General features: G+C 51.7%; 5 protein-coding genes across 5 annotated transcripts; 4 read left to right on the forward strand and 1 right to left on the reverse strand.

The window, feature by feature from the left end:
* Positions 1-35: 35 nt before the first annotated feature.
* NEUTE1DRAFT_133812 (Pre-mRNA-splicing factor slt-11) lies at positions 36-1,532 on the forward strand (the record flags this gene model as incomplete). The annotated part of the gene is made up of 1 exon (XM_009858716.1): positions 36-1,532. One exon carries the CDS (start codon positions 36-38, stop codon positions 1,191-1,193), a length of 1,158 nt encoding a protein of 385 aa, XP_009857018.1.
* A 748-nt stretch (positions 1,533-2,280) lies between these two features.
* On the forward strand, positions 2,281-3,849 carry NEUTE1DRAFT_126731 (uncharacterized protein; the record flags this gene model as incomplete). Its single annotated transcript, XM_009858717.1, has 2 exons — positions 2,281-2,616; positions 2,689-3,849. The coding sequence occupies 2 exons, from the start codon at positions 2,323-2,325 to the stop codon at positions 3,730-3,732; spliced, it is 1,338 nt and encodes a 445-aa protein (XP_009857019.1).
* A 3,551-nt stretch (positions 3,850-7,400) lies between these two features.
* On the forward strand, positions 7,401-11,239 carry NEUTE1DRAFT_126732 (uncharacterized protein; the record flags this gene model as incomplete). The annotated part of the gene is made up of 2 exons (XM_009858718.1): positions 7,401-7,688; positions 7,762-11,239. 2 exons carry the CDS (start codon positions 7,401-7,403, stop codon positions 10,996-10,998), a joined length of 3,525 nt encoding a protein of 1,174 aa, XP_009857020.1.
* A 1,706-nt stretch (positions 11,240-12,945) lies between these two features.
* Positions 12,946-15,253, reverse strand: NEUTE1DRAFT_106335 (uncharacterized protein; the record flags this gene model as incomplete). The annotated part of the gene is made up of 5 exons (XM_009858719.1): positions 12,946-13,279; positions 13,436-13,562; positions 13,636-14,835; positions 14,919-15,017; positions 15,115-15,253. The coding sequence occupies 5 exons, from the start codon at positions 15,251-15,253 to the stop codon at positions 12,946-12,948; spliced, it is 1,899 nt and encodes a 632-aa protein (XP_009857021.1).
* A 2,374-nt stretch (positions 15,254-17,627) lies between these two features.
* Positions 17,628-18,402, forward strand: NEUTE1DRAFT_56059 (uncharacterized protein; the record flags this gene model as incomplete). The annotated part of the gene is made up of 4 exons (XM_009858720.1): positions 17,628-17,659; positions 17,800-17,907; positions 18,001-18,055; positions 18,151-18,402. The coding sequence occupies 4 exons, from the start codon at positions 17,628-17,630 to the stop codon at positions 18,400-18,402; spliced, it is 447 nt and encodes a 148-aa protein (XP_009857022.1).
* Between the last annotated feature and the right edge of the window lie 388 nt (positions 18,403-18,790).

Raw genomic sequence — 18,790 nt, forward strand, 5'->3', positions numbered from 1 at the left:
TATTCAACCCACCAAGATTTTGCATCAAGCCCGATATGCCGCCGCAAATTAAACACGATCTCAACCGCTCCGGTTGGGAGGCGACCGACTTCCCCTCCGTTTGCGAAAACTGCCTGCCCGAGAACCCTTACGTCAAAATGCTCAAGGAAGACTACGGTGCCGAATGCAAGCTTTGCACCCGCCCGTTCACCGTCTTCAGCTGGGCCGCTGATCGCGCTCACGCCCGCAAGAAGCGCACCAACATCTGCCTCACCTGCGCTCGCCTCAAGAACGCCTGCCAATGCTGCATCCTCGATCTTCAGTTCGGTCTGCCCATCATCATTAGAGACAAGGCCCTCGAGCTTGTGGCCCCCGGCCCGCAGAGCGAAATTAACCGCGAGTACTTTGCACAAAACAACGAGCGCGCGATTGAGGAAGGAAGAGCTGGTGTAGAGGAGTACGAGAAGGCGGACGAGAAAGCAAGAGAGCTGCTTAGGAGGCTGGCACAAAGCAAGCCTTATTTCAGGAAGGGCAGGGAGGTCGACGAGGAGGGTAACCCCGTTAACGGATCATCGAGTGGCGCAGGACGGGCGACGGGAGGCAATCCTGCTGTGGGAGCTGGTGTTGGTGGGGTTGGTCCGATTCGCATGAGAGATTCCAGGGCGGCCGCAGCTGCTGGCGCCAGACCCGGCGGCGGACGAAGACCCAACGCAGCTCCGGCGCCTCCCCCGGGACCCAAGGACTGGCTGCCACCGGCCGACAAGAGCATAATGTCTCTCTTCGTCACCGGTATCGAAGATGATCTGCCCGAGTTCAAGATCCGCGACTTCTTCAAGGCGTTCGGAAAGATCAAGTCGCTGGTTGTGTCGCACATGTCGCATGCCGCGTTCGTCAACTACGAGACTCGGGAGGCTGCCGAGAAGGCTTCAGCGGAGTGCAAAGGCCGTGCTGTCATTGCCGGATGCCCCTTGAGGGTTAGATGGAGCGTGCCCAAGGCATTGGGAACAATGAACAAGGAACAGCGTTCGGAGATGCTACGAGATGGTCGGTCGGCCTTTGGCAGTGGTCAAAAGACAGGTGGCCAAAAGGCGATCGGGGGACAAAATGCCCAGGGTAGCGCATCAGAAGCGCAGAAAGACGACGCATCCAACCTCACTATCGCAGCGCCGCCCGGTGCGGCAGACGTACAGTACGCCAGTCTCTCTGGCAACTAAGCGGGGTCAGAAAAGTGCTTATTAATCATGGTATTGCAAGGCGTTCGGAGGCTATTATGATTTGGGGTTTGGGCTCAGGGTATCTCGGATACAATGCATTTCCTGATATCGCATGGTCTCTTCCACTAGTTTTCTACATTGAGGGGTATCATCGATGATTTATACATATACACGGGCAACAGCACTGTCCTGTTGTCCCATTACGTTCTCACGAACTTGAGCTTCCAAAATCCTTGTGTTTTCCAACCATGGCTTTGTATTCACTTATGCCGAGCAGCACTTCTGCTCGCCGCCGATCTTGATGGTCTGGTTGCCTAGCTTGATCGTATCGTTGTCGCCGCGCTCGGTGTCCTGGTGAATCCGTAGCTCTGTGAGGAACAAGCAGTCAGTAACCATATCCTGTAAATAACTCTAGCACCCCTAGACTTCACTCACTGTAGGTCTCGCCGTCCTTACGGCCCTGGACGACATTGGATCTCAAAAAGCTGGCAACTTCCTCGGCATGCGCAATCGCAGGCGCAATCGTAGGATCGTTGGCGGGAACGTTCTGGTTCTCGCGGAAACCACGGCGGATGGACTCGTAGGCGGCGGTAAGGGTGCGGTTATCGCCTATGATAGTGGCACATGCCGGTCAATCCGGGGAGCTACATGGGCCGGCGGGTGCACCAAGGGGACTGCATGGGGAACATCGTACCATCAAAGGCAACTCTCGCGGCGCGCATGAGGTGACGGTAGGCTTGAAGGGCAGACATGTTGACAATACCGCTGGTAAACGAGGGTCATGCAAGGAAATGCAGGTTCTAAAGAAGGTAAATAGTATTGTATCGCCAACTTCCGGTCTAACAAAAGGATTCAAGGCTTGTCTGGAAACAGTTGCAGTGACGGCAATGCGACCTCCAAAAATGTCGCCCAGGACCGGGTAGGCTTGCCGGCCGGAGTGGACTTGGAGTTGCGATGATTGTGATTGGCGGTCGATAAGCAAGATGTGGGGAGCTTGGCCATCGAAAAATTTCCAGAATTCCGTCGGTAAAAAGACAACAGAGGGGCCCCGCCTATACAAGCTTCTGGTTCCTGCGCCTGTCACTGTCTCCCAACCCAACCATCACCATCCTCATCATCAGCCGCAAAAATGACTACTGTGGTTCCCCTTCCTCTCCCCACCCTCCCTGAGGGCTGGACCGCCGAGAAGGACTTCAAGCCCATCGGCAAGATTGCCCAGAATGAGGCTACCCAGCGCACCATCGAGCCCGTCGGCCCTCACTTCCTCGCCCACGCCCGCCGCGCCCGCCACAAGCGCACCTTCTCCGAGGATGACCGTATCCAGGCCCAGGAGCGTGCCAAGAACGTCGAGGAGGATAACGAGAGCGACCTCAGCGAGCCCGAGGACCCCATGATGCTCTCTCGCGACGCCAAGGACTGGAAGGTTAGTGCTCAGCGTGTAATGGTGCATGCCACGAGAGACCTTGACAGCTAACCTGTTTGCCCCCGTATACAGCAACAAGATCACTACAAGGTTCTCGGCCTTTCCAAATACCGCTGGAGGGCCACTGAGGAGCAGATCAAGCGCGCTCACCGCAAGAAGGTCCTCAAGCACCACCCCGATAAGAAGGCCGCCGCTGGCCGCACCGAGGACGACAACTTCTTCAAGTGCATCCAGAAGGCCACCGAAGTCCTCCTCGACCCCATCAAGCGCCGCCAGTTCGATTCCGTTGATGAGGAAGCCGATGTCGAGCCCCCCACCAAGAAGCAGCTTCAAAAGGGCAACTTCTACAAGCTCTGGGGCAACGTCTTCAAGGCTGAGGGCCGTTTCAGCAACACCCAGCCCGTCCCCAGCTTCGGCAACGAGAACTCTACCCGCGAGGAGGTCGAGAACTTCTACAACTTCTTCTACAACTTCGACAGCTGGAGGTCGTTCGAGTACCTCGATGAGGATGTTCCCGATGACAGCGAGTCCCGCGACCAGAGACGCCACACCGAGCGCAAGAACCTCAACACCCGCAAGAAGAGAAAGGCTGAAGACAATGCTCGTCTTCGCAAGCTGCTCGATGACTGCTCGGCCGCCGATGAGCGTATCAAGAAGTTCCGCCAGGAGGCCAACGCCGCCAAGAACAAGAAGAGGCTCGAGAAGGAGGCTGCCGAGAAGAAGGCCGCTGAGGAGGCCGCTGCCAAGAAGGCTGCCGAGGAGGCTGCCGCTAAGGAGGCTGAGGAGAAGGCCAAGGCCGACCGTGAGGCAAGCAAGAAGGCCAAGGAGGCTGCTAAGAACGCTGTCAAGAAGAACAAGCGTGTCCTCCGTGGCTCCGTCAAGGATGCCAACTACTTCGTTGAGGGCGATGCTTCCGTTGCCACCATCGATGCCGTTCTCGGTGATGTTGAGCTTATCCAGGCGAAGATCGATCCCGATGAGATCGCTGCCCTCGCTGGCAAGCTCAACAACCTTAAGGTCGCTGACGAGATCAAGGCTGTCTGGAACGAGGAGGCCGCCCGCCTTGTCGGTGCCGGCAAGATCAACGCCGGTGACCTCAAGGCTCTTTCTGCTTAAACGATCTGTTACCGAGTCATGAGATAATAGTGAATGTTCATGTTGGCGTTTGTCTATAACTACTAGAATTTAGACGTGGAGAAAAACAGAGATGTTGACTGATACCATTGGAGATGGAGTATACTTTTTCCTCGCCAGCCAAACTTTTGCTCCGATGTGTGATGCCGTATCTTTGGTTGTCACTGTTACAGAAATCCCTACTTGCTGTTATGTTGAAAGCGGCTCCAAACTCTGATGATGAAGCGCATGAGTTGGCCGGTAGGCTCGATCATTTCTTCAACGATTCGGGCTTAAGAGTACAAAATCTTAAGAAACAATACCCACTGCTAAGGATTAAAAATCTACCACTATCCAGCTACATTCATAATTCAATACGTAAGTACGCATGACAATGCTTTACTGCTCGCTTTCAGTCTTTGTCCTTTTTGGGACGGTTAAGCTTTATGCACAAGCACGCTTGTACATGCCGTCTCGAGCAGCAACTGTAAAAGCATCATCACATGCGCATATAGCAGATACAACTAAGTACATAATTCACATTTACATGCGTGCCTCGCCGACGACGTAGGTACAGTTCACATCAGATAGAAAGAACAAGAAGGAAAGCTCACAAGGCATATACGAAGTCTCTGATAAGCAAGGGAACAAGTCCAGGGCCGTTCCGACCGTTAATCATAAATCTGAGGTACAGCCACCTTGAACTCCTAGGTTTACTGTTCCCGGATAATCTGAGCCATTCAATTTCCGGATAAATTCGATCTGATGTCAAGCTTGAGCTCTCAGTCCATGTACGTAGTAGGTAGTGTACGCCAAAACCTGCGGTTCCTAGAGTGCGCAGGTGGGTCCCAGCTTTTGCCGACAATCGATGGGCTCCACAGCGGACCGTCCCGCGGACTAAGCCTTTTTGGGCCCAAGGGCCGGGCATGGTGCAGTGGTCACTGTTTCGGACGATGTTTAGACTTTGTTCACAATGTCTTCTTCCAATACTGGTATGCTTCATATTGGTATATGCTAACTAGCCTTTTAAAGACTATGCATCAACATTCTCAAGGGCTTTTGAGAAGCCCTGAGGCTCATCTTAATTTCACTCTCGTCAAGCCATATGCTGTAGAGCAGGAGCTTGATAGACGATAACTGGCCAAGTCAGTGTGCAAGCTTTTGTTTTGTCAAGCACGATCCGAGACAGAGGTGATCAACCGGTCACTTAGTCTTGGGTCTGCGCTGAGGGAATCATAGCTTACAGCAGTTATAGGCTGCAAATCTATGCATCGCTACCGTAGTTGGAATTCATCATGTCAAATATCCGCCGTTGGATACTGTTTGTTAAGAGTTTGGTACCCGTTTCTAACGTGAAGCTGTGGACGCCGTCTTAAATATTCTTTCTTTGCCGATGGCTTCAGTAAACTGTTTCATAGTCTACGAACACAATCGTCACAAGAGTTGCTTAGCTATTGGATCCTATCAACAAGAGCCTAATATCCTACTTCTCCTTGTTGCGTTCGGCTATCAGGACTAGGCAGCAAAACCTTTATGAAGTCCGAATCAAGGAAGTGACGCAATGCAATTATGCTGTTGCTCAATGGCCCCCTCAAGTTCCATCGGTATCTTACTGCAGATGTAGAAACGGGCACCGTTATGCTTCATCACTCGACGCCCGATAAGAATGACGAGTACCCTCATGTTAGTTATATCCAAGTAGAAAAGAGGCGATCAAGACACGCTTCGCTATAGAAGTGGGCAGTACTACATACTGATGAGGAGCGATCTGGGAAAAGCTAGTAGAGGAGATTATAGGATACGACGTGCTGGTTTCCAAATAGCATGCGATTGAGAAAAACGAGGATGGACGGACGAACGACAGTGCAAGCTGATTTCCGCTTCATTCTGTCCAGGAAGTTCCACAATTCAATCCATCGGAAATGAGACGCCGATATGTGATAGTAATTGATGTTAGATAGAACACGAAAAAAAGAGCCCCCAAAAGACTTCAGAGTCAGGCAAGCCAGTTACTGTCTTCCCATCTTACCTGGCGTCTCTAGTTATTAGCCATCGATGATTATGAATGTACCCGCGTAATCAGAAACCTTAGTTGTCAGGATTGTGAGGTCGTCAACGCGCTACCGTTGAGACTCATTCGAATTGGGTTCATTCCCACACGTACTCGACAATTACGTCTGGAGAGCGATCGGCATACCGACGCCTCAATGTGAGAAGGGGGAGGGAGGAGGAGCCTCCGGCTTGCTGATTTACGTGGCAGGTACATGATTACACGTTTTTCATAGGTGGCAGAACAGCCCTCTGGCATTTTACGCCAAAATAGAAACAAAGTCAAAGAAACAGAAGTCATAGATGAAAGTGAAGAGGTGCTGTGGGTAGAGCGTGTCTCGCTAGGCGCATGAGGCCTCGGATAGAATGATGACACGGGTGAAATGCTTCGTTAAATCAGCGAAATAACATTGTGAAAACCATAAGTACGTAAAAACATTATCTGACATGCTTGATAAGCCTTCAAATACAAAACGACAGCTTCTAGTAGGGACACAAGATACAGCGGGCAGTGGAGCGTAGAGGTTATTCAGTTGATGCCTGACCCAGGTCGCTTTTTGTGATTCAACCTGTTAAATTGGGTGGAGATGCTCAACATGGCGCAATGTGCATAGTGAGTCCATCGCAGAAATCATCAGGATGGAAGTCGTTTGATTATGTTGGGTTGAGGGAACTATCTGGTGCATGTGTGCCAAATGTTGATGGCTGTTTCTCGTCTGTCGGGTTTTGCTTCATGATATTCACCATTCTGACTCATTCCAGAAAAAGAATCGAGTTTGAAGCCATTTCCAGCACAACAACGAACCTATCCACGAAAAGATATTGCTGGCCATGCGAGGCAGGGTCCCCTAAATGGAAGTTGTTGCCAAGAGAAAAGCTCATGGCTCAAGATTTTAAAGTTGTGGGGGAGGGGCTCACAGGATTGACTCCACTATATCTCCACAATAATGCTCGCTGTGGAGCTATGATTGGAGCTCCCGTCCAGACCGGATGATGACTGTGTCAGCATCCCCCAGCCGACGTCGGAGTCCTGGAGCATTTTAAGCCAAACAAAGTTGCACCATTGAGTCACACTTGGAACTGAAGTATCATCCAAACTTCGAGGCGGCTAGCGCCACTGTCGTGGTGTATCGTCGGCCAGCACGACTGTGTGGAGTAAAGCTTTATACAAGCCACCTCCGGTCAAGATCAAAGATTAGGATCAGTTAGGGTCAGTTCCTGGATTATAGGGGGCCGATGAAAGACCCCCACGTGTGAATGGGAATATGGCCCTTCGAGAAAGGTGGTTTTGAACATTCTTTGTCGTGATTGAAAGTGATGATTTTGGACATAGTTGGCCAAGCTTTAGCGAACCCGAGCGAGGTTTTGACTGGCTCCCGCCCGTCGTGCAGTCCTCGATTTTCGATGGCCCCACACTGTCACATTAGCCAGCCCGCTAAACTTTTAGGCCCTCTGATTCACCCTTTGGCGTCAGTCGTCCAGAAAATAAAATATCGCGAAGTCGGCGCTTTTCTTGCGCTACCTCTCTCCAAGAAACTCTACCAATTGGCCCTTTTAAAACTCTTTTCGGTCTCGTCTTGGCTCCTAACGCAGATCGGACACACAAACAAAACACAATCACAATGGCGTCTGTATTACCCGATCCCACAATCGACCTCGACTGGTCCGGGTATGTCGGTTCCATCCAGGAGCACTTCAGACGCAACGCCGAGGCACATCCCGAAAGGACATGCGTCGTCGAAACCAAGACTTCCACAACACCAGAGAGACGTTTCACATACCGCCAGATCTATGAAGCCTCCAACACGCTAGCCTGGTATCTGCACAAGGCCGGCATCACCAACGGCGATGTCGTCATGATTTGGGCCCATCGGTCCGTCGACTTGGTGGTGGCCCTTATGGGTATTCTGGTATGTAACACTGCCTCTGTGATACCATGGCGCCAGCCGCAGTCCTGTCTAACTTTGTGCCTTGCATATATAGGCTTCTGGCGCGACCATGACAGTTCTCGATCCTGCCTATCCTCCGGCAAGACAGCAGATCTACCTCGAGGTCTCCCAGCCCAGTGCGCTCCTACGAATTGGCCGTGCCACAGACGAGAACGGCCCATTGGCCCCCTTGGTCCAGAAGTACATTGACGACGAGCTCAAGCTCAAGACCGACGTACCAGATCTGCGCCTCCGCGACGACGGTATCCTCTACGGTGGTGAGGTCGATGGCAAGGACATCTTTGCCGAAGTAAGGCAATTGGCATCCGCACCTCCCGATGTCATCGTCGGTCCCGACTCGAACCCCACACTATCCTTCACTTCCGGAAGTGAGGGTCGCCCCAAGGGTGTCCTCGGTCGTCACTACAGTCTGGTCAAGTACTTCGGCTGGATGGCCGAGCGCTTCAACCTCTCCTCCGAGAGCCGATACACCCTCCTTTCCGGCATTGCCCATGACCCAGTACAGCGCGATATCTTCACCCCTCTCTTCCTTGGCGCCCAGCTTCTTGTCCCATCCCGTGAGGATATCCAGCATGAGAAGCTTGCCGAGTGGATGAGGGAGCACAAGCCCACCGTTACCCATCTGACTCCCGCCATGGGTCAGATTCTTGTGGGTGGCGCTTCCGCTGAGTTCCCCAGCCTGGAGCATGTTTTCTTCGTCGGCGACGTTTTGACCACCCGTGACTGCCGCGCATTGAGACGCTTGGCTGAGAATGCCAACATCATCAACATGTACGGCACTACCGAGACCCAGCGTGCCGTCAGTTACTTCGAGATCCCCAGCCGCAACAGGGACCCTGACTTCCTCGAAAGAGAGCTCAAGGACACCGTCCCTGCGGGCACGGGTATGCAAAATGTCCAGCTCCTGGTCGTCAACCGGGAGAACCGTGAGCAGCAGTGCCAGATTGGCGAGGTTGGAGAGATCTACGTTCGTGCTGCCGGTCTTGCCGAAGGATACCTCGGCGACCCGGCTCTCAACGAGCAGAAGTTCCTGAACAACTGGTTTGTCGACAACAACAAGTGGGTTGAGGCGGATGCCAAGCTCAACAAGAACGAGCCATGGAGGAAGTACTACAAGGGTCCCAGAGACAGACTCTACCGCACTGGCGATCTTGGACGCTACCTTGAGTCTGGAGATGTCGAATGTGTCGGCCGCGCTGATGATCAGGTCAAGATCCGTGGTTTCCGTATCGAGCTCAACGACATTGACAGCAACTTGAGCCAAAGCCCTCTTATCCGTGACTGCAAGACTCTTGTGCGGAGAGATCGTAACGAGGAGGCGACTCTTGTCAGCTACATCGTCCCTGAGCACAAGGAATGGCTCAAGTGGCTCGAGGTCCGTGGCCTCGCTGACGTCGAGGACGAGGGTGTCGAGATGGGTCCCGTAACCGTTTACCTCAAGAAGTACAGGCGCATGCAGGCCGAGATCCGCGATCACCTGGGCGCTCGTCTGCCTACCTACGCTGTCCCCACCATTTATGTCGTCCTCAAGAAGATGCCTCTGAACCCCAACGGCAAGGTTGACAAGCCTAACCTTCCTTTCCCCGATGTGGCTGAGCGTGTTGAGGATGCCTCCGAGGAGGACCTCAAGAACTGGGAGTCGCTTACCGAGACCGAGCGCACCGTGGCCCAGCTCTGGGCTGATGTGATTCTCGGTCTTAACCCCCAGACCATCAAGCGTGAGAACTCTTTCTTCGATCTGGGCGGTCACAGTCTGTTGGCTCAACAGTTCCTCCTGAACATTCGTAAGGCGATTGGCAGGGATGTGTCTATCAACATTCTCTATGAGCACCCTAGCCTCGCTGGGTTCTGTGCCCAAGTCGACAAGCTCCTTGGAGAGGAGACCAGCGGCGTCACTGCCGAGGCTGGTCAGGATGAGTACGCCAAGTCTTTGGACGAGCTTTTGGCTCAGCTTCCTGAGAAGTATCTCTCGGCCGATCCCGCGGCTCTTGGCTCTGAGGAGTTGACCGTCTTCCTCACTGGTGCGACCGGATTCCTCGGCTCCTACCTGGTCAAGGACGTCCTTGACCGCACGGCCCGCACCGTCAAGCTGATTGCCCACGTCCGTGGTGTCAAGGACTCTACGGCGGCGCTCGAGCGTCTGCGTCGCTCTCTCCAGGGTTACGGCCTCTGGAATGATGAGTGGACTGGAAGACTCAGCACCGTCGTCGGTGACTTGGCGAAGCCCAACCTTGGCATTGATGATGCCGATTGGGCGGATCTTGCTCAGAAGGTGGATGTTGTTATTCACAACGGCGCCACTGTTCACTGGGTCAAGCGCTACCATGACATGATGGCCGCCAACGTCTTGTCCACCGTTGACGCCATGAAGCTTTGCAACGAGGGCAAGCCTAAGGCCTTCTGCTTCGTCAGCTCCACCAGTGTCCTCGACACGGACTACTACTTCGACCTGTCTGACAAGCAGACGAGTACCGGACGGGGTGCCATCATGGAGTCCGACGATATGGAGGGCAGCCGCACTGGTCTTGGAACTGGCTACGGTCAGACCAAGTGGGTCTCTGAGCAGCTTGTCCGCGAAGCCGGCAAGCGTGGTCTCTTGGGTTCCGTTGTCCGCCCTGGCTACATCTTGGGTGATGCCAACACCGGTGTCTGCAATGTCGATGATTTCTTGGTCCGCATGCTCAAGGGCTGCATTCAGATTTCCTCGCGTCCCCACATTGTCAACACTGTCAACGCCGTTCCCGTCAACCACGTCGCGCGCACCGTTGTGGCTGCTGCCCTCAACCCCATTCCCAGCGGCGTGCACGTCATCCATGTCACCGCCCATCCTCGTCTCCGCATGAACGAGTACCTCGCCATCTTGGAGTACTACGGCTACAAGACTCCCGAGACTAGCTACGAGGAGTGGAAGGCCGAGCTGGAAAAGTTCGTTTCTGCCGGTTCCTTGGTGAAGGATCAGGAGCAGCACGCCCTCATGCCCCTTTACCACTTTTGCATGAACGACCTTCCCGCCAACACTCGCGCCCCTGAGATGGACGACAGGAACGCCGTGGCTGTTCTGAAGGCCGATGCCGACAAGTGGACTGGCGTTGATGACTCGACTGGTAGCGGTATCGGCAGGGAGGAGGTTGGCAAGTTCCTTGCTTACCTCTCTGAGATCAACTATGTTCCTAAGCCCACCGAGAGAGGTCGTCCTCTGCCCCAGATGCAGCCTGAGGTTCTCAAGGCTTTGGCCATTGGTGCTACTGGTGGTCGTGGTGGTGCTCACTAAGCGGTTTCTCCATTTTGGTTGTATGAAATTTTGGCGAATCTGGGTAGAGAAAAGCAAAAGGCATTTGGCGTGGTTTTCTATGAATGGGAATATCGGAAAGGGTCATTCGCGGAATATAAAGGGATAGAGCTTGGTACAGAGCTCGGTATATGTAGTGTATAAGACTCGTCAATAATGGACAAGAGTCATGGTCAGGCCGCAAAGGCACTCTAACAACGAACTCGGTGCTTACGGTGACTTCAAATTTCAGGTGCCATTTCAGGAAGCTTATTGTGAAAATAATGAAGTCCAGTATGACGTAAGGAAAGCAAAAGAAAAAAAAAGAATAAACAAAAAAAAGGGCTTCCATATGCAAAGCACCGAGTTCCAAATGAGAACAAAAAAGCAAAATGAAAAGATTTGAAATGATCCGACCCAGGCTCGATCTGGGGACCTTCAGTGTGTTAGACTGACGTGATAACCAACTACACCATCGGACCAGTTGTTGCTATTGACCTTTTAATTGTGTACCTATATATTACCACTCGGAGCACTAACCCACCAGCGGTAATGACACAAGACATCTTGACGGCGTGGACACTCTACCATTAGTAGATGACCTAATGCGACCAACAATACGATTTTACTGAGAAGGGATGTTTACCTTTTGTACTATTTCTTCTTCAACCACCGGTGACGGCAAGAAAGACATCGAAGGCAGACAAATTGGATGTCGCTGATATCGACGCTCCTTGATTGTGATTTGACCGATTGTCGATACGATGATAGGTACTCACATACCGTTGCAAAAACATTAGAGCGTCTTCTGGGGTAGATAAGGGGCGTCTAGTCAAGCTACAATTCTTGAGGTAGTCTAGTTTACTAGCCTATGTGCTACTGTTTGGGCCAGGCGGTTGGTGTGGGGGGGGGGGGGCTTTTGTTTGGTTTGTAAGGTATCCTTCAAAAAAAAAAAAAAAGCTTAACGGTCTTCTACAGCGGTTATAGAAGGCCTCTAACTCAAATTTGAGGTCGACAGGCGAACAAGTAGGTGGTGAAAGATTTTGACTTCGAACTCCGAATTGAAGATATTGTGAAACTTTTGCGCTAAAGAAAAGAAACGACCGTCACCAGCATCGAACTGGTAATTTTACGAAATAGAGCGATGAGATACAAGATGTAGTGAGTAATCGGCCAAGTCTATCAAAGAAGAAGTTCGTTCTTTCTGCCTATTTGAGCGAAATGACCGTGGATGAAAAAGAGCAATCGTCACTGGGTGAAAGTCGTTCGGCCGGGAAGCTTGAAGAAAGGGACTAACCTGGGCCAAGGATTCTAATCATGGAGAAGTCTCCCTCAAGCACCTGACCCAAACCGTTCATCTATAATAGATGCTTGATCTCGGAAGAACTCCCTATCTTGGCCAAACGCCGTCCTTCGGTATTTTTCCGCTATGGTATGGATAGATAGATCGATACAAGATCTACTCGTGGCAAGGGGGAGAAGACGATTCCAGTCCTGACGAGTGGACACATTTCTGTCCTGCTCTGCATATTCCAAAAGAGGGGACATCGATTACCGCCACCATGAACACTGGGATCAACATTGACACAGGATCTGCAGCTATTTCACTAGTATCGCTGATGACACACTCGACCATAATCCCACACAAGCTAGGTGTTATCGATATTGCCACTGCTCAATCATGATCCGGTAATGCGCGACTGCAAAAGGCACAAATGTATTCAGATGAATGGCACATAAGTATAACGGCAACGGCATAGGTCAAAGGAAAATCATAAATGAAAAAAAAGACGACAACTGAAAGGAAAGAACGCCAAAGCAAAACAGAACTAAGCCTGATCCTGACCCTGATCCCAACACCAATATCAAAGTCCCAACCAGCGTCTGCCTGCCATCGCATTGACCGTGATCTCAATCGGCATATCCGTCCCTTGAAAGAACTTAGTACCCCTAGATAGAAATAGCACTACCGACCCTCTCCAATACCTTCGGCTTCATCGTTGCTGCTCCTTCCTCCCCAACGGAAGTGGGAGTAGGCGACGGCGGCAAGATGACAGTAGATGTCCCTGTCCTTGTCTCTGTTCCACCATCTGCAGTCACAGTTGCTGTTGCCATAGCTGCAGAAGAGAGACTGTCGAGCAAGTTTTGTGCTTGTTGTCTTTTTCTCTTGATATTGGATTTCGGTGTGGGAAGGCCCTTCTCGAGGAAGTTCTTCTTGAGGAAGTCGAGGAAGGCGTTGACGTCTTGGGCGGTACTCATTGCGCCTAGACTGGCTCGGACGACACTGGGAGGGAGGGAGGTGTTAGCTGGGCTTGGTGCGATGTTTGATAGCGGGGTAAAAGGAATAGGGGATCGAGGCAGAAGATGCGGCTAGGGAAAAGGGGAAGAGAGAAAGGGGAGGGAAGGGCATGGAGATCTGGAAACAACGGAGTGGACTTACCCCGTAGGAAGCTCATTAATGACGCTCAACCCGTTAGAACCGCAATGATGACCGGCGGACTTGGCCCTGTTCAGTTGCCACGGCTCGTACTGAAGAGCTGTGAAGACTCCTCCAGGGTTGCAAACTCCTGTATAGGAATTTAGTGTTAGTATATCTCAGCGTATATGCAAGGGAAACCGGGCCGATGAACACAAACTTACCACCTGATCTCACGTAAATCCCCCCATCATTTGCCATCTTCTCCACCATCGCATAGCTCTCATACGTTCCGTCCTCTCTAAACACGTTGAAGGCTATCGTGGCGCCCTGCACCCTCGCGTCGCCGTACACCTTATCCCCCTCCCCTTTCTCCCATATGTCTTCATCACCCGAATGATAGACCTTGCAAAGCTGTTGTCCATTCTCATACCGCATCGCTTTCATCCCTTGATACAGTCTCTTTACCAACATCGACGTATGGGCAGAAACATTCTCCATGCTTCCAAACAGCTCTTTGTGAACGTCAATTGCCTCGCCCAATGCCAAGATGCTGTGAAAGGGGAGCGTCCCATCTTCCAAACCCTCATGTAGACCGCCGACGTGCTCGCTCCCATCATCATGGGTGTAGACCTCCAACCCCTTGCTTACATGCCATGCGCTTCCAATGGTGCTGACCAGACTGACGGTGCCCCCGCCAAAGTATTTTCTTAGCGCTAGGATATGGCCGGAGTCTTTACGGACAATGAGCCCGCCCATATCCGGAAAGCCAAAGATCTTGTAGAACGACACGCAAGTAAAGTCAGGTGCGGTGTCAGGGTCTTCAAAGACGTATGACATGGGACTGGTCATAGCCAGCGCTGCAGCATCCAAAAGGGTGTAGGTATTGCGTAGCCTCTTCGTTCTGTCGTGTCGGATCCTCCCTGTCCATGTGAGCGGAAGTCTGCGCCCCGTAAGGTTACTTTGCCCGGGGTATGCAAAGAGAGCAAGACCACCGGGCTGTTGACCAAAGGTATTCCTTCCCTCAATCCACTCCTCGACTTCGGCGTCACTCTCAAAGCATTTGTGGCTAAGTGGTCCCTTGGTCAACTCGTGCACGCCAACAAGGCTGGTGTGTGCGTCACGATGATAGCCGTACCAGAAGGAGCCGGCGCGGGTCTGCTCAGCGAGGTCACGGAAGCAGTCTGCCACGAGCTTGATGGCCGCGGTGGCGTTGGCGACGAAAACGAGGTCAAAGTGGCGTGGGTCAGCGCCGAGGAAACGGAGGGTTTTTTCGCGTACCGAGTCAACCATCTCACCGGAGAACTTGGCAGGCTCGTTGGCAGAATGGGGGTTACCGTAGAGGTTAGCGCGCATCTTGTCAGCGAAACGCTTGATGGTCGATTGGGCGTAGATAGTAGTCCCACTGTGGTCAAGGTAGATACCTAGTCAACGTTAGATTGAAGGTAAGAACAACAAGAAGAGATAGTTGTAGAGAAGGAGAATGCTCGGAATCTTCCGGACTTACCGCTGTTGATGTGAGAATACTCTTCTTTGCGTATCATTTCCACTGGCTTGTTGTACGGTGACTCGGTCAGAGCGGGGCGTTTGTTGCCTGAGAATGAGACTGTACGCCAGATGTTAGCTCAGATTAGCTCAAATTGACATGTTTGATTCCTGGAATTGCAGAGGGTGAGTGAAGCGACGTGGGGAAATGTAGTTACAGTTGATGGAGCTCAAAGCTGGATATTCGGAGAATGTCTTCTCTTGTGATGATTTTCTAGTGTTATCACTCATTGTAGCAACATCACGACGCTCTCGTCCTTTCTTGGAAAGACGGCTGAGAAGGTTGAGACGGCTCATGGTGAATAATGCAATGTTAATGGCGCGATGTGATGATTCGGAAGTTATGTCCACTTGGTGTTATGGAAGAGGGCATCTAGACCATCTTAAATACTTCTGTAAGACGACTCGACCTCTAGATCTGAAATCTCCCTAAGTTTTGAGGGACCCCCGTGCGGATGTGTCTTCCCGGATCCGATGGCTCGGCTATCACACTCCGAGAGCCGGCATGACGTTTCCTCACAAATGTATGTTGAGAAGTGCCATGAAGGTGACAAGCTGAACATCATGAAGAAGTACCTATCAGAAGGGAAAGAGGATAGACTCAAGGGCTGGAGTCACTCAACCTGTAACGCCGACCGCTAGCAAGTCCGGAAGCTATGACAGCGTCACGAACGATGAACGGTGACCTGTTGCTCTCTGAGAGCAAATGGAACTCAATGGACCCCACATCCAAGCATACAAGGAGTTTCTTGGTGCTACCGGATGTCGTGCCAGAAAACCGTATTTGGAAGAAGACCAATAGGAATCTGGACTGAGGGTGTTGTCGAGAAGGGTGGGTCAATATTGCTCCCCGGTTTCCAGGTGCACACATCCGGATGTACCCATGTGCTCATCGCGAATATCAACAGGGACATGAGAGAAACTTGTCGGCTTGTTCGCGTAGAAGGGCACAGTACACTACACGATGGGATGTATGAGCGGTGGAGAGCCTCACTACTCGAGTGTTGGCCTGGCTGATCGTTTCCTTTCTGGATCTTGAATTTCAGTACATACCCATTGACTTTGACATGCGAGGATCCCGCTCCACGCTTGGTAGTTCGTGAATGGAATCATAGCACAAAGGGTCGGCGTCCGATCTATTGACACTGATAAGAAGTTGAACCGATCCTGTTATACCACGCTCAAGCTGTGGCCCCAGAACTCGCTTTTTGAGTTGATGCCACGCAAGAAGCAGAAAGGGCGGAGTTACGCTGCTTGAGTGGCTCAGTTGCGAAATCAATGCAACGGCTTCATGTGATGGTCTGCTCACGTACCATTGCCTGTCGGATGTGTCCTGCTACAAGGTAGTCTTGACATAGCTGTCACCAGGTGATGCCGTTTGCGCAAGTGTCTCAGTTTAGCCCCATGGCGTGGGATGGGTTACATGATTGAGTTAGCGTAGGATGGTTCTCGATATTATCCCCGTTGATTGGCAGACTGAACAGCGTTGGTCTCCAATGTTGGCATCCAAGAAGTTGTCCCGAGCCCTAATCGTTCGGAGTGCTATCGACTGCCAACACATGCGGTGGCAACAAGTCCCTGTTGTGAAGACCAATGACCAGTTTGAGGATGGGCTTCACCTCGCGAAGTGATGCGTGTCTGCAGAGTGAAGGTAGAATAGCTTGTAATGCAACCTCAATCGGCGAGCAGTGATGAAGGCCATGAGCTGATACACTGCTCTAATGTTACCTCTTCCCGTCTTGGTTCGATTGTTGTTGGGTTTCATGAGGACAGTCAACATAGCCGGACAAGCATTATTCTGCACAGCCAGCTGGACAGGGCCGGAGTAGGTAGATCATGACGTTGAAGTATCTGATTCATTAGAGATCGAGATATGCCGAGTTGAATGAGACCGCGGGCGAGTCCGAACGTTTACCGAGTCTCGGTGTGCTGGATTTTCAGTGTACCATCGTAGCTCATATCTCTAGCTGTTGCTTAGCACAAGTCAGCTGAGTTTGCCCAGATTTAGCACCAAAGCACTGAATGACAAATACAGACCGAGTCGAAACCCACGGTTGGCATCTTCAGATTGTACGATAGACATGACTTTGCGCACCGTTGAGTTGGCTGAAGCCAAGGGACTGGAGATCGCCATGGAGTTTATCTCTGCCAATTGTGATAATGTGTTCAGGAGGTAACAATCTCGTGGGCGATCATGTCCCCAAGCGCAATGGTGTGATGTCCGCAGAGTTGTAGGCATCCATTTTTCACTTGGAAGGGTAGGGACAAGTGAGACATAAGAGGAAGCTGTAGACAGTAGTATGTGAAGTGGGATGACACGGCTGGAGAATGACAGAGGTTGCCGGCTTGAGGTAAAGTCGATCAAGCTTGATGATTGGTGAAGATTGCAATCCTCCCCGTCGGCTACGACATGGATTATACCTTTCCCACAGCAGTGAAATTGTCAGCAAGGATAAGGCCGGGCAGAGTGACGCTTAGGCGGGACTGGCAAAGGTCATGAATCTTGATAATGTGGAGGTAAGCACTTCGAGGCTGAGAGTGAGACAAATTTATCGTCAGTTTCTTCCCATTGGGACCGGCACCACTTCATGGCACACCCACAGTGGAAGTGAGGCAGAAGGAAGGAACCACCCGATAGACTGCAGGATCGAACTAACAGCTGCAAGGTGAGATGACGGCGATTTGGTGGCTTTTGTTAGCGCGGTTATCGCCAGGCCTCCGCAAAGATTTGGGGCGTTTCTTTTCAGCTACTAAGCATTGCAAACTGCGCAGATCTCTTTACAAACCCAAACCCTAAGGCAGTCAAGTTGGATTTCTGTAATCGCTATTGGTAAAGCTGCCAGTCAGGCCCTGTCAGCCGGAAACCAACACCCCGAGTCCTTTCGGTACCGGTTCCGTCCTCATCAGCTGGCGTCGTCAACAAGAAAAGCTTGCACTTTCCATGTGCGGAAGTGGAAGCTGCGACCCGACCCTTTTCTTGTGTTACCAACCGTGCTGCGTGCCCGGATGACGGAGCGAGTGAGACTTTAAGGGACTAGACATAGCTCCTTCCTTCTCGAAGTTTGGTGTGCGTCAGCGAACAATATTTTCATAGCCGAGGTAAGAGTTGGTTTCTGGTAGTTTCTCCCATGTTCTGTCAGCAGACAAGATCTCTCGAGCTAAGTACTTCCAAGTTCCTGTCATTGTAGAGCTAGCTTGAAACATGGATCTGCGCTGGGAAACTCCGATTCGATGAAATAGCTAAGGTAGGTATCTTTCCTCCCAAATCGCCAGCTTTCAAATGCCAAAACCCATGGACGCGAAAGGCGGGCAAGCCAGCGCAACTTGGCTGGGAGATTGACCGATCACAGCTCGGAGAATTTAAGACGCCAAGATGTCAAGACATGGCAGGTGAGTTCAGAAACGTCGCCCTAGTGAAGCCGGCGCTCGAGAGCAGAGCCAAGTGAAATGAAGTTGCAGTTGCGGCTGAAGAAGCAATGAAAACGCCGAGTTTGACCGACCTATCTTATATTCTTCGAATCGTTAGCCATCGGTTAATGAGCTAAGTTGGAACTGGCAGGTGCCTCTACTTGACCCGAAAATTTGGTCATTAGCGGTGGTGATGGACACTCTTGAATTAGCCAAGCTCGGAAAATGACGCCTCTTATCCTTGAGTGTTCATGTCGGTATACATCCCTGCCCATCGATGAATCCGTGGATAAAACGCGTTTTGATATCGTGATGATGATGTTGCAGTTGCATCGCATCGTTCGCGCCGCCTGCCAGGTCGCATTTCCCTGATCGGCGTTAGTGGTCGATCATAGGAGCCCCGCTAAGTGTTCCCCTGAAAGCACG

Source organism: Neurospora tetrasperma (genome assembly GCF_000213175.1).
Source record: "Neurospora tetrasperma FGSC 2508 unplaced genomic scaffold NEUTE1scaffold_81, whole genome shotgun sequence".
Classification (NCBI taxonomy): domain Eukaryota; kingdom Fungi; phylum Ascomycota; class Sordariomycetes; order Sordariales; family Sordariaceae; genus Neurospora; species Neurospora tetrasperma.